The sequence below is a fragment of the Gobius niger genome, assembly GCF_951799975.1.
Source record: "Gobius niger genome assembly, chromosome: 10".
Classification (NCBI taxonomy): Eukaryota; Metazoa; Chordata; class Actinopteri; order Gobiiformes; family Gobiidae; genus Gobius; species Gobius niger.
Window position 1 is genome coordinate 25,115,700 of NC_136861.1, and position 11,595 is coordinate 25,127,294.

The window sequence follows — 11,595 nt, forward strand, 5'->3', positions numbered from 1 at the left end:
GACATGTTTTGTACATTTCTGATGGTTTGCAAAAAGTCTTTATTATAGTTTATCAGACAAAAAAAAATGGATGTGCATTTTCATCATTATTGCCCTCATCTACTTGATCTCTTACCACATTACGGAAATATCTCTTGAGCTTTTGACGCAGCCTGTCACTGTTGTGGAAACCGGGTCACACTGATAAGCATGATTTATGTTTGTATCTGCAACTTCCGGAATAAGGTCAAGTGATCATTGACTTCTGACGCTCGAGGAACTCTGGTCGGGAGGATGACTTTCGCTTCCACACATTTGGTGATAATAGATTGTCAGCTGTAAAGAAGGGTCAAGCTAATGGCCACCAAAGTGGAGAATAGAAAGCGTCAGAAATCCTATCCTGCATCGTGACTGAGTGAGAGCCGGCGTCACATACTCACCTGTCGCCTCCTCATCAGTCGGGGATGGCTGTGCGATGCCAGGTCCGTGTCAGTTTTCGACCCATTGTGTCAGTGTGACTCTGCCTGGTTTTATTTCATGTCAGGACAATAGCGGCCCACAGGCACCATTAATAGCCACAAGAATCTGTGTGCGTGTCTATGTGTGTCCACAGAGATTAATGATGAGGGTATGAAGTCTATGTCCACCTGTGATGGACTGATAAGGCCGGTCAGGAGTGACCAGTGGCCTGTCATGTTAATATTAAAAGTCAGGGAGGCCTCATACTCTTTCATTGTTGGGCAGATCATCAAAAGCATTATTTCTAAACCCCTTAAAATATATACTAACCAAACAATTAAAGCTGCATAATATATCAGCAGATTATTGAAAATAATCTCGTCAATTGAATGATATGTGTATGAAGCCCTTATCAGATAGCATGTGTGGACAGGACTGATGTCATTAGTATGTTTTCTGTTTGTTTCTGCAGCCATGTCGGACGTAGACGAGGAGTATGAGTGAGTACATCTGCACTGTCCATGTTTGTCTACATCTTACCATTTATTAAGTCTGTTGTTTCTTGTTTTCTAGCGAGGAGCAGTTCGAAGGTTTGATCAGCTTTGTACTCTGCTGAGGATTTTTCTTTCCTGATATTCAATGAAGTATGGCTAATCATTTATGTGCTTTAACTATTTGTGACGTTTAGAAACTGAGGGGACCGAGCAGCAGGAGGCAGAAGAAGGTGAAGACAATTTTTTCATATTTGTTTTTTTCATTTATTTCAGGCAATGGCACAGAAAGTACAGTATACAGTATGTAAACATGATGATACATTTCCACCTGAAAGGGAGTGGAAAGAAGATAACTTATTTAATTCCACCCCCAGTTCCCCATTCAGAGATTAATACATTCAGCTACACTGTTGCTTTAACAATCAAATGATAGACTACATGTTAACATAATGTGTGGGCTAAAGAGGGATTCACAAGGGGGAAACAAGATCCTGATGCAGGTCACTCAACAACAAAACTCAAATATTGATGAAAGACTCAAAATTAACAACATCATCTCAAATGTGTCTGTATTTAGTAACCTTTGTGTATTATCTAACTCTAATCCTTTGATCCACCCTTTGTTCCTATGGTCTGATGTCCTGGTCCGGACGATCAGAGCAACACCAAGGTATGTGTCATACACTGCACAAATCCTGTCAGACCATTAGATAGAAACTTGTATGTATTGGTTGGAGTAACAAATGGCAAATACAGGATAATACTTTAAAACAGATTGCATTCTTCACTTTTTATCTGCTCATAGCCAGTATGCTGTGCATTAAAACTACAGCCTCCACAGAGCTACTGCAGTGACTGTGGCCATGCAGCGTGATAGAAGCTGTAGTTTTAGTATTTATGCTCTCTGTCTGCAACATCTGCCTCTGTCTCTTCTTCGCTCTGTCTTCTTCTGGGCTGTCTGTCGCATGGCTTGGCTGGCGTCAATCGCTTGTGCTGACTTTGTGCCACAGAGCAAGACGCCCTGGAGGAAGGTGAGTGATAACCTGAGCTCTACTCCATGTCTTTACTGCACAAAATAGATGTATATGGTTTAATGTTAGTACTTAAGTTAATACTTACTCAACTCTTTCTTTGGAGCTGGTATGATATTTTTTGTATTAACTCTTAAACCGTTAAATGACCAGTCAGTAATTTGCACTATGAAATTATTGGGTAAGTGCTATAAACGAAAAAAATGTACTCTTAAACTTTCTTTTTCTATGGAGGATGTAGATCTTTCTATTTGCTTACTCCTTCCATGGCATCTGCTGTTTTTCCATGGCGCCTGTCATATTAATCATGATCAACTTCATTATATGTTTGTCCATCTTGGCTCATGTTGACTGTGCTTGGCTGATGCTCCAGTGCAAGACGCCTGTGATGAAGGTGAGGGAATAATATTTTTTTTTCATTATACACATCAAACATCATCCAATCCACACATGATGCATCAGCTTTTCTCCATTCATTTGTTTATTTTCCTTTGGCTTGGCCCATTCCCATAATGTTGTCCTCGCCCTGATATCATCGTCCGTTTTTGCTTGTGCTGAATGGAATGTGTGGCCGGTGTTTCAGAGCCAAGCACCCAGGAAGAAGGTCAGTGATGGACACCATGGAACATTGTTTATAGAGTCAAAGTTGGAAATAGAGTTCTTCTGTGTCAACATGACTGAGAACATGTGGCACAAAGAAACTCTCAAATACATTTTATACCAGGTGGGGTGTGGGAACTCTTTATTCTTGTATTTTGCCCGTCACACAACATTGGAGTTTTGGTCCACTCTTGGATGTTACACTGTAGCTCAAGGATTTGAGATTTGAGATCAGGCGAGCACACAGGCCAGTTTACGGATCCTCTTAGGGAGATAAGTCGCCCAGAGAAAGCTTCTCTCAAAAAAAATCATGCCTCAGGCGACTGCATGTTCACTAGCAGAACACTCGTGCAGTATAGTATATTCAACCTTTTCAGGTGTTGTCCTCGTCGGTCCTTTTTTTCTTTTGGACACATGGCCACCTACTACTCAATTTGCAATTACGAACACACACTCACAGGGGAATTTCAAAGTGAAGGCACATTGCAGTACAATGAGGGTAGTGGTTAGAAAAATACACACCCCTACGACAAAATGTGCGCTGCTTCCTCACCTCAGCCACAGCATATGAAGAAAAAACCGCCTCTTCCACTGGGCCCTCACTCACCCCACTGTGACATCATCAACATCACTTATCCATTATCAAAAAAAGATGTTCCCTCACCCTGCTCACATTTCTACTTCTACAAGTGGGAATGTGAAGCATTGTGCATATATGCTGTTTGCGTATATGTGCAGTATAAATGTATAAAACTACATTTTCCTATTGCCATCGTTAGTGTGGCACCAATGCATACTGGGAAATTGTAGTTTTAAATGTTCTGCTATTAATAATTTGCTCATGTGTTGATTTGTAATGTTTTGTCTCTTTGCTTGGCTGATGTCTCACCGTGATGCTACTCTCATCATAACTGTATTGTCCTCCATTTTGGCTCTGGTTGCATCTGTGCTTCAGAGCCAGACGCCGTGGAAGAAGGTGAGTTGAAGACATCTAGTCCAAAGATTAAGGCCACTGTCATGTTTCTACAGAAATGTGTGTCAATAATGCTTCCATTATAATTTTAAAAAATACATCTTCCCAAAGCCTCAGGCTTCACGGCTGTTGTATCATGCTTTGACATGATGGGAAATGTAGTTTTAAGCAACTAAATGCTGTTTTGCTGATGCCTCTGCTTCTGTTTTCTTGGCCTGGCTGTTCTCATTGCCGTGTGTAGAGTATGACGCTGACGGTGCCACAGATGCAGGCGCACAGGAGGAAGGTGAGAGTATTAGGCTACTAGAATACTCCCAGTATTTTGGGTCTTACCGGTCACTTTGGAAAAGACTCCATGACTTTCCTAGAGCGCTCAAGATTCTTTTGTTAAAACTGACAAGTAGTCGGGAGAATGGGGTACAGTCCATAATAATAAAAAAGAGATACAAAAAAAAGAAGCAAAATACTGAAATCATCAGTCACATAAATTCGTTTTAGAGACTTTTTTAAAAAGCTAATATTAGTAGGGGGGAATGTTTACTCATTCCCCTCAAAATTGAATGTTTCTGTGGAAATGTTCAATTTATAACATTCAATCCTTAACTATGTTGCAGCACTATCATGCCACTCACGCACACTATCATTAATGCTTATCAAACTGTTACATTTACACATGCATGTTGTTATAATTCATCATGTTTTTTTTGTGTTGTAGGTGCTATAAAACTACATCTACCTTTTTCTATGCATGATAGAGATTGTAGTTTTAAGCTGCTGTTTTCTGTTTTTCTCTTCATTGCTTCTGTCTCGTTGCTTGGCTGATATCCCATGATGCTGTGCTCCACTTGCTCACTTGCCTCACCTCAGATTCAGACGCTCAGGAGGAAGGTGAGAGCTGGCGGTTACTCAATGCCTTTTATTTTTAAGTTCATACAGCGGTTTCAGGAAGTATTTATACCAATCTATTTTTCTGTTATTAAATTGACGTCTGATACTGAAAATGTTAAATGTATTTATTCATATTTTATTCAAGCTTTATTGAAGCTGTACATTTCTATTCACAGACATAAATGTTCAAAAGCACATTTTTGATTTATTTAATGTATAGTTTCAGTGTTGTGGTTTCACGAATAGGAGAAAAATGTAAGTCGTTGCAGTGGCAAAATGAGACATAATAAAAGTGAAGTAATAAAAATAGGTTTGAACACATTTTCAGTTAGTATGTATTCCCAGCGTTACTAAATGAATGAGTGTAATAAGCAAAGTATACAGTTGTTGTGTTTGTTGACCTGTTCCTTTTTTTTACCCAACAGAGGAAGAGCGTCCCAAACCCAAGTATGTCCCTCTGTGTAATATTGCAGCATAGTTTACTTATTTAAAACACAGTTTGAAATGTATTCTTGTGTTTGAAGACCCTTGGTTCCTAATCTGGCTCCTCCAAAGATTCCCGAAGGAGAGAGAGTGGATTTTGATGTAAGTTCCCAATGTTCTCACAGTATACGGTGCATCTGGAAAGTACTCAAACCCCCCTCACCTTTTCCACAATTTTTTATGTCACAGTCTTTTCACCCCTCTTCAATAACCCTGTTTTAATCCTGTAATTGCCATAGTGAAAATGCAGCACCTCATGTATGCTGAGGTAATAATAAAGTGTTCCCTACAGGACATCCACAGGAAGCGCATGGAGAAGGACCTGTTTGAGCTGCAGACTCTGATAGAGGTGCACTTTGAGCAGAGGAAAAAGGACGAGGAGGAACTGATTGGGCTTAAGGATCGGATTGTAAGCTCAAATTTCAAATATTATATTTTTCTTTATTTAACACCCAGTGAAAGAAATACAATAACTGAAAGAAACGAAAAAGGAAACAATGTTTGCATTATATACCGTATTTACAAATCCATGTTACAGTTAGGTGTTGGAAATAGTGGTTGTGTGTCTAGAAACGAAATACTAATAACCTTTTGGTTTGCCCCAGACTAATTACATAACGTGTAGCATATAAGCAGCTTCTCACATGTAAAATCTTTGTTCAGGAGCGACGTCGGTCAGAGAGAGCAGAGATCCAGCGGGTCCGGGCTGAGAAGGAGAAGGACCGGCAGAACAGGATCGCTGTAAGGCCCACACTCACACAAACAATAGTGGATCTTTCAGGCAAAATAAGCACAGATGTTATACTTGGATTGGACTGCAGCGTGTTGTGCGTGCTGCTGACACGGTGGTTGGCTGTAGGCTCCCATCTCTCGAGGACCTGTACATCTCCAGGACCCAGAGGTGTGTAGGTCGGCTCACAGCTGACCCTTCTCACTCTAGACCAGGGGTCACCAACCTTTTTTCAGCTGAGGGCTACTTTAAGAGCATTAAGTTGTTCGAGGGCTACCAGTTAAAAACAAATCCTAAAGACTTAAACATACACTGTTCACTTATAGGATATTGACCCCATATTATATTAAAATAGCTTTATTTTAAACTCATACCGAGTCACAAGAACCGAAATAACTGTAATTTTAAGAATTAGATTCAAGAAAATGAAGTGTTTTACACTTTAGAAAAAGTCCCAAGGGCTACTGGACATGCCCCAAAGGGCCCCTGGGTGCCCGCAGGCACCACGTTGGTGACCCCTGCTCTAGACACAGACTATTCACCCCTCTCCCCACAGGCAGGAGGCAACTGATCCGGACCAAAACCTCCCACCATCAAAACAGCTTCCTCTCCACTATCACCAAATAACTCTGTATCTCATCAACACATCACCTGTTCCCACCATTTGCACTGCTCTATTACTTGTACATCTGTAAAAACATTCACGCTGTTGTTCTGTGTCAAATTGTTATTTTTTATATTTATGAATATATTTTTATGCAAGGCCTTATAGTTTTAAGTTTTTATAGTTTACTATTTATTACTATTTATTTATAAAGCCCAGTTTTGTAAATGCTTTTAGCTGTCGAAACACCCACATAACGCTCCATTACTATTGCCTCGTATTTCTATTTTTACATTTTTACATTATAAAATCTGTGTTGCTGACAAATACAACAGTCATGAGCAGAATCAGAATTGTTTTTATTGCCCATTGTTGGTGAACATGTTAACAACTACGAATTTTAACATAAGATAACACATAGCTTAGATAAATAATAAACTATAAAAACTTAAAACTGTAAGACTATAAGGGCATGCATAAGAAGATTAAATTTAAACCATGATAAAGACAACAACAATTTGGCATAGAACAGATCAGCGTGAGTGTATTTACAGATGTGCAGGTGCATTAAGTGATAGCAGCAGATATTGTATGAGTGTGGACATACTACACAGTGAAATGAACAGTGCAAATGGCTAGAACAGGTTATTACATTCATGGGTCTGATACAGAGTTATTGGGTCTTGTTGATAGGTGTCTGACATAATGAAAACATGATTAAAATGTGCAGGAGGAGCGCCACAGAAAAGAGGAAGAGGAGGCCAAGAGAAAGGCAGATGATGACGCCAAGAAGAAGAAAGTGTTGTCTGGGATGTCCAACTTTGGAGGCTTCCTAGCGAAGGTCAGACTGCTGTTATGATTGCTGTTATTAATAGGAGGCCTAAACGGAAATACTGTATGTGTGTGCGTGGTGCAGGCAGAGCTGAGGAAGGGCAAGCGTCTGACAGGAAAAGAGATCAAGAAAAAGACTTTGACAGAGAGACGACAGTCGCTGGGCATCGACAACATGAGAGAGGACGCACTCAGGTCAGCTCCGCTCAACACTTCTGGACAATGGGGAAAGTTACACTACTATACTGCAGCCACCCACTCCTCAAATGCAGAGGAAAAAGATTACAGTGACAATAAAGTCTATAAATAGGGGGAAAAAATGAAACAGTTGATTTTGCCTTTCTGTGTTTTCTAGGCAAAGGGCGCAGGAGCTGTGGGATTGGATTTATCAGTTGGAGTCTGAGAAGTTTGACTACATGGAGCACATGAAGCATCAGAAATATGAGGTATCGCTTGAGCTGAATTAGACAATTGTGGTCTACATGTTACTTAACTTTCCTACCTGCTTTTTGTAGATTGTTGTGCTGCTGAACAGAATTCAACACGCCCAGAAATTGTGAGTCACTTATAGATTTGAATTCTCTCTTCACCGTTTTCATTCTACACACACTAAATAAACCTGTGTGGTGTGTGTTCACAGTAAAAAGGTCCATGGCAAAGGGAAGGTGGGCGGTCGTTGGAAGTAAACAACCACAGAAAAACCCCCAAGTGGGTTTAAATCCCCTCAAAGGCTATTGGAAATAACAGTTTATGGTAGACATTTCTGACATTTCTTACAGCACAAATAAAAATGTACGTTATAAATAGGCTGTACTCATTTTGTCACTTTGTTGCAGCCATTTCAAAGGTGTGATTATTATTTTTACAAAACATATTTACAAATATCTTTTTTTTTCTTTTTATCCCATTCAAATAGGCTGACATCAATAAATAAAGTTTTCTGACCAAACTGTTCCAAATGTTGTGATTTTACTGCAGCCAATGGCTTCCTCTTGTGGCCGTATTATGCCATTGAATATGGTAATGTTAGAAAAACCTGACAGTTCTCAGTGGCCATACCGCTTTTGCTCTGCCCGATCCTGTTAGATCTTGGGGGTTAAGCAGGGAGGAACTGGTTGGTACTTGGATGGGATAACGGCTCTAGGCACAAAACTCCTTCTCGTTTTTAAATTGATTACAGGTCATTAAAGATGCCACAGATTCCGATTCTGGAGCGGTCCAGCTGTGCTGAAGCAACAGTTTGAATCACTGCTGCAGTGGAAGACAAAGTTCAACTGTCCCTTTCTTCTCATATGCTCTTTTGCTTCACAATAATCCACAACTCCAACTTCCCATTAGTCGTCAGAGTTTGGTTCATTATAGCTGAGAGAGGAGCTGAGGCGCCTTGTCCACATTCACAGCCTCTTTTTGGGGAAACAATAATAATTTTCAGTCCTAAGACACATTTAATGACATTTTAACAGCCCAACACTAAAATCCTAAACTTTCTGTACTACCTCATTGGCCTTTAATACATTCAAAGTACACTTTTGGGATTCTTCTTACAAAAATCGATGCATGGAAACATACTTTACATAAAATAAAAACCTCATGCAAATTGACAGGGCTGTCAACTTTTCACCAAACTTTGGAGTGAGACTTTGGTCGGTCCTGAGCTGGGGGGGCTTTTTCATAGCGATAGTGTCTCGTAATCGTATTATATTATAAGCTAAAAACAAGTAGGATTTACATGACTGAGCACATCAGGAGCTGCATAATGGGTCAGAGGGGGTTTGGCACCACCCCACCATCAGTACCTATTGAAAATGTGGGAGGGCACTCTGAAGGGGGGTTTGGGGGTTCTCCCCCAAGTTTTTTTTTAAATTTCAGATCTGATTTCCTGCAATCTGGTGCATTTTAGATCATCAATAATAATTTTAGCTGGTCTATTTACTGCTGTTAATGAATTATATTTCTGGGCCCCTTTCAATTTGGGGCCTCTCAGCAAATGCCCAGTTAGCCCCCTTCATATCGTTACAGCCCTGCCAAAAGGTACAATGACACAAAGCATATTTGAGGACAGTCAGTCACATGCTGCTCAGAAACACATTTAAAACATCCCCCGCTCTGAAGTCAGTGATAAGTTTAACTCGTGTTTCCTGTTATTATAATGTATTCATTTTATATTAGTCCATTAGAAATATATATTTAAACTTGGCATCACTTTTAAAAACATTTATGTTAGGCATTGTTTGGCTTATATTTCAGTGTTTTTAGTAATCTGTTTCTCTGCGTCAGTCATAATTACTACCAACAAAAAGCAAGTAGCGCAAGCTTTAGAAAATCTGAAAATTTGATCCCTGTATTTTACCGTATGTTAGAGGATGCTTGATGATAAAACTTTGAATATGATTAATAACTACTCTTCCTCTGCTTATCTCTCCCTCGCGCAAGAGGGGGGGAAAAAACTTAAGTGAAAGAGGTTCGGCGCGATCTCCTCTGTAACTGTTGTTTATTAGGCCTATGTCATTAGGACTTTTATTTCTCAAACTCATTGGCTGCGTCCGAAACGGGCAGATTGCTAAGAGCTCTTACGCCAAACCGGATGTGCGTCAGCGTCCGCCATGGCAAGTTGGTAAGTCAGTTAGGAAGGAGTTAGGAAAAGGAGCCTTGATGCCAACTATCATGGCCACTTTAGCATAGGGACCTCTGATGCTAACTAACCAGTGATTAGGAGCTATGTGCCATCCCGCAAGCCACTGCGCCAAATCCCCCCACCCCCCTCGCCCCCACCCTCGAGTGATTCATGCGCAACCACTGTTGATTGACAGGAGCACATTTAATAATAAAAATAATAATAATTAAAAATTAAGATTCTGCACAAGCCAAACTTTATAAAAGTGATAAATCCATGTTGTCGTCCCCACAGCTCAGTCACATGTCAGTGTTAAAGAGTAAACTCAGTAAACGGATTAAATGCTTTTGTTTTCATTTAGTAGAAACTTAAGCCACATGGATCATTTGCATAATGTAGCTTTATGAAACAGCTGTTGAAATAAAATAACACTAAAGGGAAATGTTTGGATCATTTGGATTTATTTTTCTCCTCAAATGTCTTTGTTTGGACACTATGTTGTTGTTGGACACTGTACACTAGGGGGCGACATGCACTTTTGTTTGGCCTGCACTCCACCAATAACTTTAAAGAAGAAGAAAAGCAGCTGTTGGTGATGTCACTTCCCTTTCCCCTGTTTAAGGACGGACGGATTGTTCAAATGCTGCTGATGCTCTAGTTCACTAACTGCCTAGAGATCTAACAGTTGACCCCATGAAAGGTTAAGGAGTTAGTTGCTAGTGTTAGTGCTTAGAGGCTACAATTTGATGGTTTCGGATTGAGCCATTGCCTTGTGCGTGCTCACTTTGAGGCAGTGGGCACGGTGATGTCGCTTCGGAGGCGGCCACTGGCCAAGAGTGGAGTGAGCTGAGTGAACAGGTGGAAGATGTGAGTGTCGGGGGCGGGGCTCCTGTAGCCAGGGGCGGACTGGGACTGAAAAACAGCCCTGGACTCTGACCAGCCTGGCCCAAATTAGCGTAATTGTGACTTCCACAAATACATATTTTAACCTCTTACCTCCCGCCTTAACATTAACGAGTGCATTTTCCCCAGTTCGGCTTTTTATTATCATTTTTTTTGATCGGCATCATCAGCAAGAAGAACGGGAAATGTGGTCATAGAAACAGAAGCAAAATCATATATATATAAATCATATATATATATGTTTTTCTAAACTGGGCTTTACCCAAATCTAAAAGCTTCTCGACTGGAGAGCAACGATGTAACGCCTCATTTGAAAGCTAAGACCTACAAAAGTGACGGAAACTTTTCGTCACATCATTTTTTGTCCGTGTTTTTCTCATGTTCTGTTGACTTTTCATTCTCTTTTCCTCGCTATTTTGATGCTTTTCTTTTTAGCTTTTAGATTTGGGTAAAGCTCGGTTGAGGCGGGACCGGTGGCCCTTCTGTGCTCTTCCAGAATGGACATATGGCCAGTCCGCCCCTGCCTGTAGCCGCCTCATCACTCACGGAACCCACGCGCCTTTTTCTCTCCCATGGCCCGGGAGAGCTGGCGCTGGGAGCGTTTGGGCGCTGTTTCCCCAGAGCCGTGCTATAAAACCCTTTCCCCGCAGGCCGCACTCACGTCCCGCGGTCGTGCATTCGCAGTCCCTCTGCCACTCCTTTCTCCGTCCGCCCCACTCCAGCAGTGACTTTTCTTTTGCAAAGTGGACATGCACATCTAATACAAAAAAGGGGCCCTTCACCTCCGCGTATATCATATATCGTCCACTGTAAAGACTCGTTCAGAGCCGGATCGTTCGCGACCGACACATCACCAGAGGAGCCGTGGACAGGCACACAGACAAAATAAAGCGTATTTTCAACTATATTTTTAGAGACTTCAAACAATCAAGTTAAGTGTGACGCACACAATGTGCAGTCACATTTTTTATGTTATTTTATAATCAGTTTTTAGTTAGTAGAACTT

General features: G+C 40.9%; 1 protein-coding gene across 1 annotated transcript; it reads left to right on the top strand.

Annotated features, from left to right (window-relative positions):
* Positions 1–4,784: 4,784 nt before the first annotated feature.
* Positions 4,785–7,852, top strand: tnnt1 (troponin T type 1 (skeletal, slow)). Its single transcript, XM_079564954.1, has 9 exons — positions 4,785–4,871; positions 4,949–5,009; positions 5,200–5,316; positions 5,571–5,648; positions 6,972–7,082; positions 7,158–7,267; positions 7,428–7,518; positions 7,588–7,628; positions 7,713–7,852. The coding sequence occupies exons 3-9, from the start codon at positions 5,218–5,220 to the stop codon at positions 7,756–7,758; spliced, it is 576 nt and encodes a 191-aa protein (XP_079421080.1). The 5' UTR covers positions 4,785–4,871; positions 4,949–5,009; positions 5,200–5,217; the 3' UTR covers positions 7,759–7,852.
* Positions 7,853–11,595: the final 3,743 nt, after the last annotated feature.

Excerpts from the sequence above, each read along its gene's own strand:
- tnnt1 (XM_079564954.1), top strand. The coding sequence starts at position 5,218 with ATGGAGAAGGACCTGTTTGAGCTGCAGACTCTGATAGAGGTGCACTTT. Across the intron at positions 7,519-7,587 it reads TGAAGCATCAGAAATATGAG|ATTGTTGTGCTGCTGAACAG; the intron begins GTATCGCTTGAG and ends TGCTTTTTGTAG. Across the intron at positions 7,629-7,712 it reads ATTCAACACGCCCAGAAATT|TAAAAAGGTCCATGGCAAAG; the intron begins GTGAGTCACTTA and ends GTGTGTTCACAG.